Below are 17,109 nucleotides of genomic sequence, written 5' to 3' on the forward strand. Positions count from 1 at the left end.
ATCCGTATCATCACTCTTCGTGGGTTGCCGGACTGTAGGACAAGAAAGGTTCACCAAGAAGACAATGTCTAGATGACCCCTCGTTGCGAGGTGTTTTTCATGACTTACGTTATCTAACTAAAACTCAGTGTTACGTAAATCTAAAACAACCATTCCGGAAGGACCAAGCGTTCTACAATGGGGAGAAGTCGCCCGCCAGTTTACTGGACGTGATATCCACAGGGTCGAAGGGAACACAAAGACCGTGCACAAGGAAGACCTTGTGGGCTGCCGTCTCAGCGACGTCAAGGTGTACGGCAAGGAGCTTTTCCTGCAGTTCGTACAAATATCGCCAGAGGGCGATAGTGAGCAGGGCACGTGGATAAGGTACCACTTTTTGATGTGGGGCAGTCTGCGAGCCAACGAGTACAAGGGAGTGTCGAGGCAGTCTAAGACTGGTAAAGTTCCCGCACCTAGGTTGGTACTACACTTTGCAAAAGAGGAATTCTTGGCTTTTTACGGAGGAAGTATGTACGAAGTGGATTCTCCGGCATGCGACCAAGGCACCGACATTCTTACCGCTTCCTTCGACATAGAGAAGGCGGCAGACGCGATTCAACGGGCCCAGCCAGTCTGCTACACTCTTCTAGATCAGTCCTGTTTCTCGGGGTTGGGTAACATCATCAAAAACGAGGTTCTGTACGCTGCTAAGGTACATCCTCTGCAACCTGGCAACCTGTTGTCAAGGCAACGGGCATTGGGCGTGGTGGAGCAAGCCCTGGCCTTCAGCGCTACATGGATGGAACACAAAGATGAACATAAGGTATATATGTATATATATATATGATATTTATTATGTACATTGGTAGATGTAGATACAGACATATACTAGTATACTTCAAGGTGGAGATTGCGATCTGGCAGAATCGCCGAATTTTGCCAGCAGAGATCGCGAGCTGAATGCTAGGAATGTGTTAGGGTGCTCTCCCATTTGTTAATCCTAAATTTCAAGTTAACCATTGGTCTAAAATGACATAAATTGAAATTGAAAAGTTCTGGCTGTCTATAGTGAAGGAGTATCTTTGAACTTCGTCATTTCGGATGGTGACGTAAAGCCGGCGGCCCCGTCTACTATGATGAGGGAGCTTCGGGCGTAAGCCTGAAGCGTCAAACGTCTGCAGGTAAAAGAACCCAACACACTTATCGAGAAGAGTAGGGGTGACCCGGTGTGCTTGGCCCAAAACGTGAGCAGTGGCGAAGCCGCATTGTACTACCACTAGCTACTTGAAAAAGCATCATGCTTCACCTCAATTGAGGATGACTGCTATAGCCTCCGATACAGACTCCTCTCGGCTGTTTTCTTTTTGAAGTTATTGTTTTTATACTATTACATTTTTTTCTTATTGCTGGCCGGCCAACAACAAGAAGAAAAAAAAGTAATAGTAAAACTGAAACTTAGAAAATGAAAACAGCCGGAAGGAGTCTGCAACGGAGGCTAAGACTGCTATACCTTACCTTTGAATATACAGACACCAATCAGGATTTTCTGCCGGCAGAATCAACGATTTTCTTTTATTCATTTTATATTTCTACCAAGAACCGAGCCTTTGTTCAAGGAAATTTTACAAATGTTTGTATTTTGTAGTTAAGTCGCTAACATATTTGTTGGCTTCTAAGATGCATGGAAGGTAACGACTATTGAATTGCTGAGTACATATTTAATTAAGCTCATCCTTTGTATTCCTTTTACAAAATGGTATATACAGAAGTTCAAGGAGCATTGGAAGATCTACTCCAAGAAGGAGTGTCCGTTGGGTCACAAGACGTGCCGTGATTGGTTCGGACCTGAGGACGGTTTGCAGCGGGTGACGACCTGGTGTCCTACATGTCAGCCGTTAGAGGGCGTAACAGAGGAGAACGTCTACCCCAAACAGCGTCTACCCAAAAAGAGACGTTCAGGACCGAAGAAGGGGCGACAGTTACGTCGTAGTGCAAGTACTGTTAACCAGAATGCAGCTGGGACCGAAAAAGACGTTTCTGGGAACAAGAAAAGTGCTACAGGCAAACGAAAGAGGGGTATGCCAGCAGAGTCAGACCCAAAGAAGAAGCAAAGTCAGAAAAGGAAGAAACGTGCAAAAAGGCCTGTCAAACAAACAGAAAAGAAAATCAATGTACCACCCAGAAAGCAACGTAAGAGAAGAAAAACTTGTGGATCTAAAAACGGTCTAAATTGAGGACAAGACCATGATTTTAGAGCTACAGTTGATGTTTGTTTTGTTTTGTTTGAAGCTATCATATTCGTATCAGAAGGACCATATTCTTATTAAAAGGATTATTTAAAAGTGGAAGTTGTCAAAGTATTTTCTCCACAAAGTCGTGATTACTTGTATAAAAAAAAATACATTCTTGGGTTCCGAAAAATTAGACAAAGAAATTTAAGCTGATTAAGTATGACCATAAAACGATACATAATTTTCGTTTCCAAGTATAGTTGAGTCAGCAAGTAGCACAAATATTGTCAGTGTGATATTTATGCACGCACAGCCCTTTCCAGTGTGAAAACGTGATCTCCGTATACATGTAGACAATATATTGTTTTACTTAACTCAATATAAAAACACAATGTCTTTCAATAATGTTTAAAGTGTGTTATTCATATTGTAAAAGAACCCAACACACGTTTAATATAGCGATATGACTACAAAGTATGCTTGGCCAAAAATAAGCGAGCCGTAGCGAAGCCTCATCGCACAATATATTTGTACTAAGGCCACACCATTTTAATTTCTTGGTTAACGGAATTTAAAAAAAAATGCTTGATTGGAAAATCAACAGGAAAACAGAATCTCACAGGAAAGTTTGTACTTTGGTGCTCACAATTTCAAGGAGTGAACAGGGTCAGGTGTAAGTTTTCACCCCACCCTTCTGTTTTCATGATCTTTTTTGTGCTAAAATTAAAAAAAATCTGTTAACCAAGAAATTAAATTGATGTGGCCTAATAAAAAGCATCATGCTTAGTCCTCAATCTGAGGTTCGGATGCTTTACATTTTACCTTATTCATAATAAGCAGTACTAAGAAATACAGATTGATGTAGACACGCGTAGTTGTGATTTTTTATTCCATTTTGCATAGTGGGTGAGTCCATTAGATGAGACTTACAAAATTTAAAAACAGGCACAAGGCTAGCCAATAATTTAAGAGGAAAGTTTTTACCTATCGATCCTATCAATTACGCTCTCCATGGTTAGCAGAACTAGTCTCTTCTATTCTAAATTGTGTTTTGTTCACGTGACCGTGACTTAAATATTGTCCGCCTTGTTAGCTGGTTAAAGCACGGAGGTTAAACCTGGAAGTTACAACATAATTTTCTATATACATGTATTTTAATGTAGCAACATGATTACATCATACACATGTGAATTTACAGGTTCGACACTTCCGGGTTCAACCAACCAACCAACCAACCAACCAACCAACAAAGCGGCTGTGAGGTCATGTAAAAAAGCACCCAAATTATGGACGTACCATGCAGAATCCCCGTGCACATTTCTTAACTTGCGTGCTCTTTGCAAAATGCAATATTTCTACAGCGGTCTGTGATTTTTTTCCCTCCACTACTCTTCACCTTTTCTGTGCATTTTTTCACCATTTTTGACCCCTCCTCTATGTGATCCTCCCTACTCCATCCTAAGCGGTTCTTTCCTATGAGCCGTTTCACAGTTGCAAGTGCGTATGTGCAATTGTGATGTATTGTAGTCTAAGGTCAAAGGTTACAAACCAAAGACTGTAAACTTTGACCTTAGACCACAATGCATCACGATTGCACATGTGCACTGGGGTCTGTGAAATGGCTTATTGTATAGGTATGCTTAGGCATACGATTACTCCTACGATATCTAAACTAACTTGACACTTGTTATTATGTCTCACCACAGAAATGACGAAAAGCAACAATTGTTTGTCAACACAGGTACAAAATAAACATATTGGCACATTTACAGAATCAAACATTGGTAAGACTTTATACAACATGCTCTTATGCAGAATTATAGTACTATAAATGCAGAAATGGTCGTGGTGGTTTTATGTTCGCGGTTTTCGCGGCAACCTTTTTACCGCAAACCACCACAAACATTTTTGTCCATTACTGTACCTGCCGCAAACTTAAAACCACCACGAACACCCCATTTTCGCCTTAGCACGAAATAAAAACTGCGCAAACTTAAATGCATTTACAGTACATTAGGCATGGTTTTCATCCATTTAACCATTCTTGTCACAAGTAACACTTGAGACGTCCAGTCTCCATTCTTGGTTAAAAGTCCAACACATACATTTTGTGCACCGCTTTGTATTGTATTGTGTTGTTGCAATCCAAATAAAGTTGTGCACCGCTTTGTATTGTATTGTGTTGTTGCAATCCAAATAAAGTAATGTACATCTTATCAACTAGAAAAGAAAAAGATAATTCTCATATTTTTTTTGACATTGATGGATTGACAGTGTGTAGAAAATTGCTGTATCAAAATAAATTCCACAACATTCAGTGTTATGGTGTTGCCCCCCGCCACCGCAACACTTTCTAATCAAACTGACAATAAGCTCTTTTACACATTCGAAAGGTAAAGAGACGTAAACAAAACCTGTCTAGGCATTGTTATGGCAATCAAGACAATGTCGAGACGAGAACTGTTTACAAGCCAGGGGCCTTTACCTTTGACACCGCACCTGTGTACTCGAATGTGTGAATGAGCTTATTGTGCCAGCCGTCTATCCGAGGCTTAGCAATACATTCGCAAAGGATGACATCAAAAGGATTAACTTTGAACATGTCATTTTTATATCATTATATCATTAATTTCAGCTTTAGGCACAACAACAGGCTAGGGCTGTCTCCAGGACCCGTCCTTCGGACTCGGGACGGAAATTTGCTTGTTGGGACGGACGAAAAAACAAGAAATTAATAAAAATGTATTTTCGTAGGCTTGAAATGACAGATTTTACAATGAAAATTAACAAAACGGGCTCCCAAATAGTAAGTGGGCGGGAAAAGATTAAAGCTGGACCCTTGCTAAACTGTCGTCTAATGTAGCCTTAATGCCAGAAATACGTATACAGCACTAATACTTGGTTACTGCACACTGCCATGGTAATTTTATGGTTATTATGGCTGTCCAAGTACCACTGCCTCAATGTCCTAGCAGCCATGACTTGAACCAAGGCTTGAAGTTGAACCTATCAGTTGGTATTTTTCCAGCATTAGTGCTTTCTACCACAGCCTTTAGTCATGCAGGGAGCAGAGGAAATCCAGCATTAATGCCAAATGTGCTCAGCTAATGCATGTGTAGTGCGGCATTAATGCTACATTAGACAACAGTTTGGCAAGGGGAGACAGCCCTGCGCAACAATGTTACATTTTGCACTTGGTCACGTTGTAACGTTATCATAACATGTGTACACATCATTGTGGTTTCTTCCCCCAAACGTGTTTGACGAACCCTTTACATATTTTACTGAACCAGTAATAGTTCAACACATTGAAGAGGCCACAGCCGAATATGTAGCACAGGGAGACCTGGAAAGGAAGTTGGTGAAAGGCATTGTGGGTCCACATGACCTTGGCTAGGTTGAAGGTCGCGATGGCGGTCAGGAGGACGCGGGAGAAGAAGAAGGTCACCAGCATGGCCGCGCCGTTCCAGACGTAGTACTTGGACGTACCGTAGCCGAGCTCTTTCAAAATCGTCCTGCAAGAATGATACGGTTGGTTGTTAACATCTACATCAACCAAGGATCGATGTGTTCAAAAATTCGTTTTTCCCGAGAACCATAGTAGAATGGAACTCGTTGTCAGCAGATGCTGTAGGAACACCTTCACTAAATAGCTTCAAAGAACGATTGCAGTCAGATGTGCAAAAGTTAGGTGTGACAGGCCGTTCAGTGTAACATAACCAGCTGCTGCCGCGCCGCGTGCCTGAGTAGCTGGTGTGTTACGCCGAAGGGCGGTTATACCGGCTATACAGATACAGATACATTTGTACTAAAGTACTAGTAATTCCACCAGGGTATATAATTCCGCCACCCTGAAAAGATACATCAAAACAGATCTCCAACCCAACGTCCCCCAGTATAATGCTCTCCTGTATATCTAAACTGTGCATACATGGGGGGTGCTGCACTACAGACCTCTCAAACCCACTGTTGTTCAAAGTGGCGGATTTATGTAACCCGGTGGATTAATGTCAATGGATGTTGGATGGCATCTAACGACACTGCCTACGATAAACAGCAATTATGAAGTGACATCAAAAACCAACTGGAAAATGTTGCTTTCACTGTCACATTTCTCTTCCCATAAAATATGGTGGCAAAGACTGAATACTCATACCGTAGTTTCTTCTCTCATTTGAATGATTAATGTTTAAGATTTATCCCCGAATGGCATCATAGTTTCTGCTACCGTACTTGCATTAGCAGTCTAGCTATCAATTCAAAGCAGCAATGTTGAAAATTGACCCACACATGTATGAAAAAAATATCACTCCCTCATCTCTGCCTGAATTTATGGACAAGGATAAAGCCCAACGTGACTCTCAGATGATGTATTCTATGACTTAACTATGACTTTACGGTTCTCTCCCCCGGGTGTCACACAGACTTAGACAGAGAAGGATCCAGTTTGCTGGTCACTGGCTTCGGGCAAGTGAGGAGGAGATAATCTCCTCACTCATTCTGTGGAGGCCCCGGGGAAAAACACACTCCAGAAAGCTGACCTTCCTGAGGGCTCTATCCAGAGACACCAGAATTCATATGGAGGACCTGAGTGCGGCCATGGCAGATAGGCAGGAGGTCGGAAGTCGTGCATGGACTTGCCAACCCACCCGCCCCCCTCCCCCAGGGGTCGATAGATGATGATGATGATTCTATGACTTACCGTAAGTTGACTGTTGGGTTTGAGATCTCCATCATGTAGGAGATGTTGGCATAGTATGGCATAGCAGGGTAACTCTGGGGGTAGGGATGGAAGAAAGAAATCATGTGTCTTACAGTTCAACTGATACAAATAGCGCATAAACAAGTTTGGGGATAAAAGAACATACTAGTACTGTACTTGTGCTCATTTGAGCCTAACCATTGTGGGCTTGAATAAAGTTTTAAACAGGAACAATGCGGCTACAGCGTCTTTTCTTAAGATGTGGCATGAGTTGGCATGAGTGTGTACGGTTGGCTTGAGGTTGTCCACTACTTTTGGCCAAGTATCATCACATGTAAATGGCGCATGCATGGATAAAGTGTTCTTCTTTCAGCCTCAAAATTCCTTCACATATCTCCTGTCATATGATATATATTGAAAAGTAGCTGAGAATTCTTGGTATTAAGCTACTATGATTTTGTCTTAATAAGTCATTTCACAGATCCAAGTGTGCATGTGCGGTTGTGATGCATTGTGGTCTAAGGTCAAAGTTTACAGCCCCCGGCCTTAAACTTTAACCTTGGACCACTATGGATCAATAACATTATGAAGCCAAATTCATCTACGTAACTTTTTTAACGCTCAACACATCATTATTTGGGGTTCCCAGTGGAAATCATAAAAAAGGAAAACAATTCTTTCATAAAGGTTCTTACCGCTCCTATGTAGGCTGTGAAGAGTGATGTGATGTGATGTGCGATGAAGGCCTTGGTCGCCAGCTGTGGGTTCTGCAACAATATCACCACATCTGGACAAGGGAAGGAAGAGGGTTACACATGGCAATGAGCCTCGCTATCATGATAAAGCGATTTGATTGGTCTGCACTTTAATCTGAGTAATGGCATAATAAGCCAGCCCACAGGCGTAGCCATGATTACAAATATCAGCTTTTCCCTCCACGTGCAGACTGTTTTATATTTTCTTTTTTTTCACAAATCATTAGAGAGAAGAACTCACTGCCGGGGTATATTGTACAAGCCCCGACAGTAGAGGGCTTCAAGGCCAGACTTACAGCCACCCTGCCGTAACCTGTAACCCGTCGCCCCGCCCCCCCCCCCCACCCCCTCAGTGATACCCCCTTAGGGGTGGATGCACCAATTCTTCCGCGACAGGGGTCCGTGATAGTGTGCGACAAAAAAGTGACGAAAGGGTTTCGAGTGTCGAGGTTTGAATTCACATTTCTCATAATTTGCTGCGAACTGACATTAAATACCAACACGGCTGAAAAGCGTAAGAATTGATGTTTTTTTTTGTGAAAATTGATTTCGGGCCTGAGCCTTACTATCGACTAACCGGCCGCGTTGAAAGAGGGATATCCTTCATTCCCATACACAGTTGTTTGGGCTCAGAAGTATTTCCTGGAAGAGACGGTCGCTAGACATGAGGGTGTGCAAACTCGAATTCAGACCCAAGATAAACTAGGGGGTGCCCCCTTAGGGGTTATTAGAGGGTACCCAGAAGAAGAGGAAGATCATCCCACCTGCCATGATATATCCCAGGTATAAAGCTGAGGTGAATCTCACGATGGGAGAGTTGAACCTGATGAAAAAAATGTGATAAAACTGACCATAATCAAATTCATCTCCACACAGTTTAAGTTAATGTATGTAGAAAATGGCTGGCAAGGTTACACAAGACAAACATTTATCTTACTATCCAAAGAAAATTATCTCTTAAACTATAGTCAAATAGTTTGTGTCAGGGGTTTTTCTAGAAAAATTAAACAAGACTGGGACCACACACAGGCGAGGGAATGCATTTATGGAAGAATTGATCACTGGGGGAAGTCTGTATGCTGGGGATTAAGCTAAAATCTGAATTCGACAAGGGGGCGCTGGGCTGAAACAAGAGGGAGCAGCGCCCCTCTTTCCTGATTTAGATGAATTCCATGTTTGTGTGGTATTCTACAGCCTTCGTAAAATAGCATTGACTTGTGACACGGACCAACCTTATTGGTAGATCCCACAAAGATGAGGGAAGCAGTGTGCTAGCACAAACCAATTTCTACCGAAAACATGATAGTTGCACATTGATACAAATAACGGCCATTACTAGGGCCCGGGTTCGATCCTCAATGGTCGACTCGAGCTGGGACATGTTGTAAGGGATAGCATTCGTCCTTTTGGATGGTGACGTAAAGCCGGCGGCCGCGTGTATGAGGGAGCTTCAGGCATTAGCCTCAAGCGTCAACCTCTGCACGTAAAAGAACCCAACACACTTATCGAGAAGAGTAGGGGTGACCCGATGTGCTAGGCCAAAAACGCAAGCCGTAGCAAAGCCGCATTGCATTACCACTAGATAATTGAAAGCATCATGCTTCACCTCGAATGAGGATGCATTGAAACGAAAAAAAAAAAATAGTAACACTGATGTAAAATCCCTTTTTTAACATGAAAACATTTTCTCGTGACTTACCATACGCCGTCTGCTGGAAGCTCTGTGCAGGTGTAGGCGTACCAGGATAAGATTGCTGTGACGGTCGCATGTACGGCTGCCATGAAGCTACACAAAAATAACAGTACATCATCAACACAGTCTTCACGTGCGGATTTGTACAACTTTGTTTTCAATTTGACATGCAGGTCAAGTAAAGACCATAGGTTCCGTACACTTAAGGTCTCATACCTGCATTAGTCCGCATGTAGAGTCCGAAAGAGTGCGGGCTAAAAAAGCAATTGGGCCCCAAAGGCAGGTGTTTAAGTCGATCATAAATTGCCTTTGATCAATCCCTCCTGATATAAAAAGCATTTGAGATGAAAGCTTGTTAATGTCTGACAGGATAAGGCAGGAAAGTTTCGGCATCCGAGTGATTGTCGGACGTATACACTATTTTGTACTGCGGTCGGGCTTTCTCGGCACAAGAGAGCCTCTTGCGGCTGGTGGGTAATTGCAGTTATAAATGCCATTAGATATCGTTCGGCAAGTTAGATTTTGGTGACATTTTTTTCATTGTCTAAAGACCGTGTGTGCTTGCAATAGATTTAAGACATCTCCGGAAACACTGTGTCTTTATTGGAATTGCGGCCATAAAAGGTTCGTATTTTAACGTTATATCCAATGGGATAGCCTAAATGCAGTGTGAGACCTTATGCCTCCAGGCCTAGAAGTACTAAAGCAAAGCAAAGCAATTACGCAACACCTGATTACTCCCCCAACAGAGGACACTATGCCTAGAAATACTAAAGGAAAGCAAAATTATTACACAACATTTGATTAATTTCCTCCTCCAACTGATGAGTCTACATCCTCCCCCCATACTACTAGTCCCAGTAGTAATAATAATAATAATAATAATATCAGGTGTATTTGCAGCCAGTGCCACAGGCAGGTACCCAATGTGTAGGGTAATGAGGCTGTTTAACGTGTTCGAGGCACCTCCTCGAGCACGGGACCCCCGTTTTACGTCCCTCCCGGAAGACGATTTCGTGGTGCATTGTCAAATCTTTTTGTTAACTTTTATTACCCTTGCACCCTGTACAGAAAGTCTTATTTCTTGTAAAACATGGCCTTGGTTACCTACCAGGGCTCAAAATTCTTTTTTTGGAAATAGGTGCACTGGTGCACCCAACCAAAAAAATTAGGTGCACAGAAAATATTTTGGGTGCACCACATGAAATAATGTTGAATGTCAGGAAAACATAAGTTTGAGGCTACTGCCTCTCTTAAGAACTTAAATCTGTAATTCTATCCAGATTTCAAATTTCAACCAAGCAATACATCAAATAAAGTACAACAAAAGGTTTTATTGCTTTTTCTGAAACTTACATTTCAAGAATAGTCTGTTTGCCAGTACACAAGAGAACCATTACCCTACTAGTATAGAGTACAAAAATATCTAGGTATAATACAATCACTTCAAGTGGGGTTAAACGGGGTAATCATTTTGTGTAGATATCATACCACTGTTGTCATGGACTAAAGTCCCTGATTCATATCTGGTCATCAGATGAGCACATGAGTACTCTTGGTTACCGAACAAACAAAACACCCTCTTAAACAGTTTATCCTTTTGTGGGGGATGGTTCAATGATCATTCATACACAGTGAGTTACAGCGTTTTTTTTAGGTACAGGCTCAGAGTCCTACACAAGTTTGGTCGAATATCTGTTATCATAGTGTTAACCGTGTTGCCAAATGTCTTGTTTTACTAATCATCTCCATGAACAATGGAGATATTGTTTTTGACATGTTTGTGAGTGTGTGTGTGTGTGTGTGTGTCTGTGTGTTTGTTTTTCCGGACTTTTGTAGTCAACATAACTTAAGAACCTCTGGATGGATTACAATGATATTTGGCATGTGGGTGGGTGTTGGGGAGACAATGGTCAAGATTGATTTTGAGCCCTCTGGTAGGTGACCATGGTACTGCAGCAGAACTTTTTTATCTTTAGTGTTGTATGAGGATTTACACATTTTGACATTCTGACTGTCTAAATGTGTCAATTCATTGGGCTCTTCTGGATTTAACCAACTGCAGAAACACCTTAGGCCACAGCAAGTAAATTTTATGGATGACATCCTCCGCAGACTCCAAAATTAATGAGATAGGGCGAAAAAAAAACAAGGCGGGCAAAAAAAACAAGATCCCTATATTTTTAGATTTTTAGATCATAAGTCTTGTTAAACAACATGATATCATGACGAACAGGTCTTTTATTCCTGTATTCAACCAATGAGGTTTCATATATAAGATAAAACCTCCTTGATTTAATGTAAACATGTCCTTGTAGATGTGTATACATCTCAATAGACTAACTACAACACATGCAGAAAAGAGCTTGTTGTACCATCATCTGAAGCAACTACACTGGGAATTCATATGCGATGAAACACCTTGTGCATACAGCTCAATTAACTAGACCCCCCTCCCATTATCTATATAATGTCCTTGCTTAAGAACAAAAGCAGAAAACAGCTTATTATTATACCATCATGGGCAGGAACTACACTGGGTATTCATATGCAATGAAACACCTTAGACTGTCAACGTTTACGTCATATTTACCAATTTTTGGCATGTTGAATTTTTGGCAATGAAATTTCTTGTTTTTTATTTCGAAATCAGGCGAAAATTAATGAGCGCGCTGATGTCATCCATAAAAATTACTTGCTGTGGCCTTATGCATGAAATATGTTGTAGTTTCCATCATAATGATCATGATATACTGTAAACGCATTTACATTCGCAGTGATTTTATTTCTTGGAAGACGCTTGTGGTTGAAACAAGTCTGCAGTACAATTACAAAATACAAGTTCACAGCGTTACCATTTCGTGCCACTAGCGAAATTGCAGCAGAAATGAAATAAAACCACTGCAAACATTCCAAGATTTACAGTATTAACACAAGCTGAAGGTTACTATACTGGAAATAGATCTGCTTCACCCATTATGTTATCACACAAGGTCAATCAAGGGCTTTCAGTTCAGTTATATTTAAATCACAGCTATTTTTGTGCGATAGCATAGATTGTTTGCCACCATGCAATATTGCTTGTAACATAAATGTATAACATCTTTTTTAATTATGCAATATTATATTATATATGTTATATATAAGGGTAAGGCAATGCCACTTTAACAAAAAAAAATTGTGCCAAAAATGCATCGTTTACACCAAACTAATGGTCTACGTATTCTTACGTCACTTTGCATGCCCTTCGTGTTGCAAATGCAAGTTATTCAATAGTGCTAAATATTTTATACATGGGGACCGACCACGATTTAAGTCGAAGGGGTCTTTAGCAAAATTTGAAAAAATTAACTTTGATATCTCATAAGGAAAATAGAAATAACACAAATGAGTTTGAAAATTTATGATATAGAAGTAATGGTTTTATTCATCAATTCACATCCACACATGTCGCGAACAATGGCAGCCCATTGGCTGAATTGGAGTTCGGGCATTACAATTATAGGGCAGCAAAATTCAATCAAAATATTTCAACACCACTTTGTACTTAAGACAACAATGGGAATAAGGACCATATACATTTAAAATCAGCAATCCAATTCAGCTTACAAATTGAGAGGTCATCGGAAGTTAAAAGGCATTTAAAATCTAGTAGAAATCGGAGCAATATTGTCTAGGTAGAGATGTCTATTGCACGATCAGTGATTTAACATAACGGTGACTGGGAGCCCGCTGGTTAAGAACAGGAGCAGTGACTGGGTCCTGCTGGTTACTAACAGGGCGGTGACTGGGTCCCGCTGGAAAAAGGAAAGCGGTGATTGGATCCCGCTGGTTATTAACAGGAGCAGTGACTGGGTCCTGCTGGTTACTAACAGGAGCGGTGATTGGATCCCGCTGGTTAAGAACAGGAGCGGTGACTGGGAGCCCGCTGGTTACTAGCAGGAAAGTGGTGACCGGGTCCCGCTGCGTAGTAACAAAATTCATATTTTCCTAGAACGATCGTTGAGTGGAACTCGTTACAACCAAGTACAGTGGAAGCATCCTCATTAGATAGCTTTAAACAATGCATGCAGTTAGATATGCGAAGGTTAGACGTGACAGGTCGTTCGGTGTAATATAACCAGCTGCTGCCGCGCCGCGTGCCTGCGAAGCTGGTGTGTTACGCCGAATGGCGGTTATACCGGCTATATAGATACAGATACGTGTCATATAGGGAACAGCACTATTCCTGTACCGTTCAGTTCTACAGTATAACAAGTCCAGGTTATTTGAGGAGCCAGTCTGTCTGCCACTGATACTCTGTTTGTTGACGGTATTGACTCGATGTTAACAGAGAGTTAGCAAATTTCAAAGTCAGGTTCTCACGCCTCAGGTGGAGAGAGGATAGGCCGAGCTGTGAGCAGGCTTCGGCATAGCTGGTGTAGTTAGATCCTAATATCATCTATTAGGAAAAACAGTCCCCCCTATACTATAGTTATTGGTCCATATATTTGTGTTCATTAGTGGTTCTCCCCTTGTGGTCTATGACAACAGTGTTTATGCTTGGTATTGTGTTTAGGTTACAGGCGATGGGGGTAGAGATCAATGATTCAGATATAGAATATGAATAAAACAAAACAAAAAAGAAATGTAATATCCATATGACAGTCCGATGTATGATATAATTTTTTCCCTCTCTCCTTTATTGTTTAATGTAGGTTTGTATTATCATGTAAAATACTGTAAATGCATTTAAGTTCGCGTGGTTTTTATTTCACGCTAAGGCGAAAATGGAGCGGCAGCGCTATAGTTACATACTGCTACAGTATTGGACAAAAATGTTCGCGGTGGTTTTAAGTTTGCGGTGAAACGGTCGCCACGAAAACCGTGAACATAAAATCACCGCGAACATTTCTGCATTTATAGTTATATACTTGTACATAATGTATGACACTGTTGCATTGCATGATATTTGATAATAAAAGGAATATGCAAATATATATATACCCTATAAGAGACTTATACATGTAGATTCGCCGATGATTAAAAGGTTTGTCTCATAACTTTCCATTTTTACCTTTTGTAGCCACAAAGGGTTGGGCAGGGGGTGGTAAAGTTAGCCCCCTTAGCAGGCTTCTGGGTTGGCCTTCCTTTTCGGATCATGTGCTATTTTCTATTATCATATGTCCTTCTTTTTGTATAGCCTCTTGTAAATAGGAGGAGGCTTATATTAAGCTTAAGAAACCGTGTACAATAAAAACTAACAATATGATCAGAAAACAGCATATGGTAAAGAAAAAAGGCCCAACCCGTAAGACTGCTTACGAGATTAGAAAGATGGGAGGGCGAAAAGCCGGTAGAAAATGCATGGCGAGTTGAGGTTTCCGACGTTCTAGGAAAAAACAACAAAACAAAGAAAATACAGATGAAAAGGGGGAGGGGCGAAGAGAATGATCATACTCACTAGTCATCTACGAGAATCTTCCTCTCCGCAGACAACTCGCCGTATGTCTTGAAGACACCGACGAAGAACGCCGGCGAGATCTTCTTGAAGACGGCGATCCACGTCAAGATGGAGCCGAGCGTCGCGACGACATGCAACGTCTCGAAGGCCATGGTCAAGATAGTACTAGCACGAAGACGTTTTACGGAGAAACACGAAGATTTTGCGGAGATACACGAAGACCACGCGGAGATACACGAAGATAGGACTCTGAACACTTCCTCATCACATGGACTAGTCCATTGCTTATTAGCATAACAATGATATCATTGGAGGCCACTGGTGTCGCGCCAAATAATGGCCGCCTGCCAAATAACCCGCACACTGCCTGGGGGTTTCAGTTTTCGTTTGCCTTATGTAGCTTGCAGGATCAGGAGAGAAGTGCGTGACCGTCACAAATGTGCGTGCGTAGCGCGTGGTTATTTTCTAATTCAAGCAGATGTCTGAGCGGATTTTGGAAGGAGGGGTCGCTGTTGTGAAGACTAACCCTGACCATAACCCTAACCCTACCAAAGAGGTTACACACAGGCAGAGTTCGTCATCTGACAATTATTTGGCAAGGCTATTATTTGTCACGACACCGGACAGGCTGAATTGTTTAGTGAGGTAATGGGGTCCTTTAGGGGCGTGAAAGGGGATTGTTGTACACCATAACGTTGAACTGGATACGGTCAAATTTGCACAAGAAGATCGAAAAGAAATATGGTCTGTGTTGACAGGTGGTCACTATCGGATAAGAGGGAGGGAGGCAGGGAGGGAGGAAGAGAGAATATCAAAGTCCTGTAGGTTTGGATCCCCTAGCGTTCTTTTTGGAACTGCAGGAGCCGATTTTGTATTTCAAACTTTGAGAGGAATATGGATAGATATCAATTTTGCAAATAGATACTTAATTTGTATAATCAATTAGAAAATACTATTATTCCATAGTGGTAAATGATGGGAATTTGCGGCATTTGGAATCTTAGTCAATGTGGGCATCAATAGACATAAATCATAAATCATGCATCATTTACATCATCTAAGAGAGAATGTTACAATAGACTTCTTTGCTTAGACAAGACTTTCATATTTTGAACAACTTGTGTTGTTTGGGTAGAGAAGAGGATCAACTGACATATTTTATGCAAATGATTTATTTGCAAAGGAAATTAATGAGAACATTTATGATACGTCACTCAAAAATGTTAACATCGTTTGGCGAAGGAGCACTCTAGTTCCCCGTGTTTCACAGTATCAGAGGGATGGAATGTTTGGAGTTGTTGTCTGTTGATGGAAGGCGGCTGTGTTGATCTCATTTGCTTCAGGCCCCCTAAGGGCAATTCTTTATTACCTTCGCCGAGAAGGTTATGCAGAGGGTAGCGTTTGTCTGTTTGTTTGTCTGTTTGTAGTGGCACAGGATAACTCGAGAATGCCTTGATGGATTGTCTTGATATTTGGTATGTTGGTAGGTTTTGATGAGACCTAAAAACGATGAGATTTTGGGCCCCATAGCGGCTTCTTACGGTACTGCAGCGGAACTTCCTGTTTTGATATCTCGTGTTCTGGACATGCTATGGAACTGATTTTTGAGTGGTAGATAGATCTTTGGACAGAGAGTAAGTGGTGTGGGTTTGGGCCCCCTAGCGGCTTTTTTGGAACTGCAGGAGCAGGTTTTGCGTCTGACTTTGAAAGGGAATAACTCAAGAAGGGCTTGATGGATGGTAATGATTTTTGGTAGGTAGATAGCTTGAGTGATGATGTACATGATTAGACACTTCTTATTCAAATCAGTATCTAATTTGCATAATTAATGAGGAAAGTTTATACATCCGCCAAATTCCATGATAGGACTCTGAAACATGTGACATATGTAACTGAGGAAGAGAAAAATATTAATTGATATAAACTATGCAAATGAAGACCTCATTTGCATAATTAATGAGAAAATACTATAACATGATGGCCTTGATGGATGGTCATGATTTTTGGTATGTAGATAGCTTTTGTGATGCTTAGTATGATTGGACGATAATTATGCAAATCAGATTCTAATTTGCATAATTAATGAGGCAACTTTAAAAATCCGCTTTGTTCCATGATATGACAATTCAAATTGTAACTGAGGAAGAGAGGACTGTTGATAGATAGAAAATATGCAAATGTGGGCCTTATTTGCATACTTAATGAGTAACCTCTATTATTCCACACTGGCAAAAGACGGCAATTTCACACATTTAATCCTTTTTTGTGGCATCGGGACGTTATGTGAATGTGAACATCGTTGAATC

At 41.2% G+C, this 17,109-nt stretch overlaps 2 protein-coding genes across 2 annotated transcripts; one reads left to right on the forward strand and one right to left on the reverse strand.

The window, feature by feature from the left end:
* Positions 1 to 123: 123 nt before the first annotated feature.
* LOC136435925 (endonuclease 8-like 2) lies at positions 124 to 3,481 on the forward strand. Its single transcript, XM_066429634.1, has 3 exons — positions 124 to 802; positions 1,746 to 2,119; positions 3,409 to 3,481. Exons 1-3 carry the CDS (start codon positions 380 to 382, stop codon positions 3,479 to 3,481), a joined length of 870 nt encoding a protein of 289 aa, XP_066285731.1. The 5' UTR covers positions 124 to 379.
* LOC136435620 (TLC domain-containing protein 4-B-like) lies at positions 3,083 to 15,158 on the reverse strand. The gene is made up of 6 exons (XM_066429263.1): positions 14,804 to 15,158; positions 9,367 to 9,453; positions 8,432 to 8,490; positions 7,608 to 7,699; positions 6,913 to 6,986; positions 3,083 to 5,725 (listed from the first exon to the last, which is right to left on the reverse strand). The coding sequence occupies exons 1-6, from the start codon at positions 14,953 to 14,955 to the stop codon at positions 5,443 to 5,445; spliced, it is 747 nt and encodes a 248-aa protein (XP_066285360.1). The 5' UTR covers positions 14,956 to 15,158; the 3' UTR covers positions 3,083 to 5,442.
* Between the last annotated feature and the right edge of the window lie 1,951 nt (positions 15,159 to 17,109).

The sequence above is a fragment of the Branchiostoma lanceolatum genome, chromosome 5 (assembly GCF_035083965.1).
Source record: "Branchiostoma lanceolatum isolate klBraLanc5 chromosome 5, klBraLanc5.hap2, whole genome shotgun sequence".
Classification (NCBI taxonomy): Eukaryota; Metazoa; Chordata; class Leptocardii; order Amphioxiformes; family Branchiostomatidae; genus Branchiostoma; species Branchiostoma lanceolatum.

What these genes read in the sequence shown, in the direction of transcription:
- LOC136435925 (XM_066429634.1), top strand. Translation starts at nt 380, where the DNA reads ATGTGGGGCAGTCTGCGAGCCAACGAGTACAAGGGAGTGTCGAGGCAG. An exon ending in AACACAAAGATGAACATAAG is followed by an intron (nt 803 to 1,745) that starts GTATATATGTAT and finishes TGGTATATACAG; the next exon opens with AAGTTCAAGGAGCATTGGAA. An exon ending in AGGAAGAAACGTGCAAAAAG is followed by an intron (nt 2,120 to 3,408) that starts GCCTGTCAAACA and finishes GTGAATTTACAG; the next exon opens with GTTCGACACTTCCGGGTTCA.
- LOC136435620 (XM_066429263.1), bottom strand. Translation starts at nt 14,955, where the DNA reads ATGGCCTTCGAGACGTTGCATGTCGTCGCGACGCTCGGCTCCATCTTG. An exon ending in AAGATTCTCGTAGATGACTA is followed by an intron (nt 9,454 to 14,803) that starts GTGAGTATGATC and finishes ATTTTTGTGTAG; the next exon opens with CTTCATGGCAGCCGTACATG. An exon ending in CTTCCAGCAGACGGCGTATG is followed by an intron (nt 8,491 to 9,366) that starts GTAAGTCACGAG and finishes TTTTTTCATCAG; the next exon opens with GTTCAACTCTCCCATCGTGA.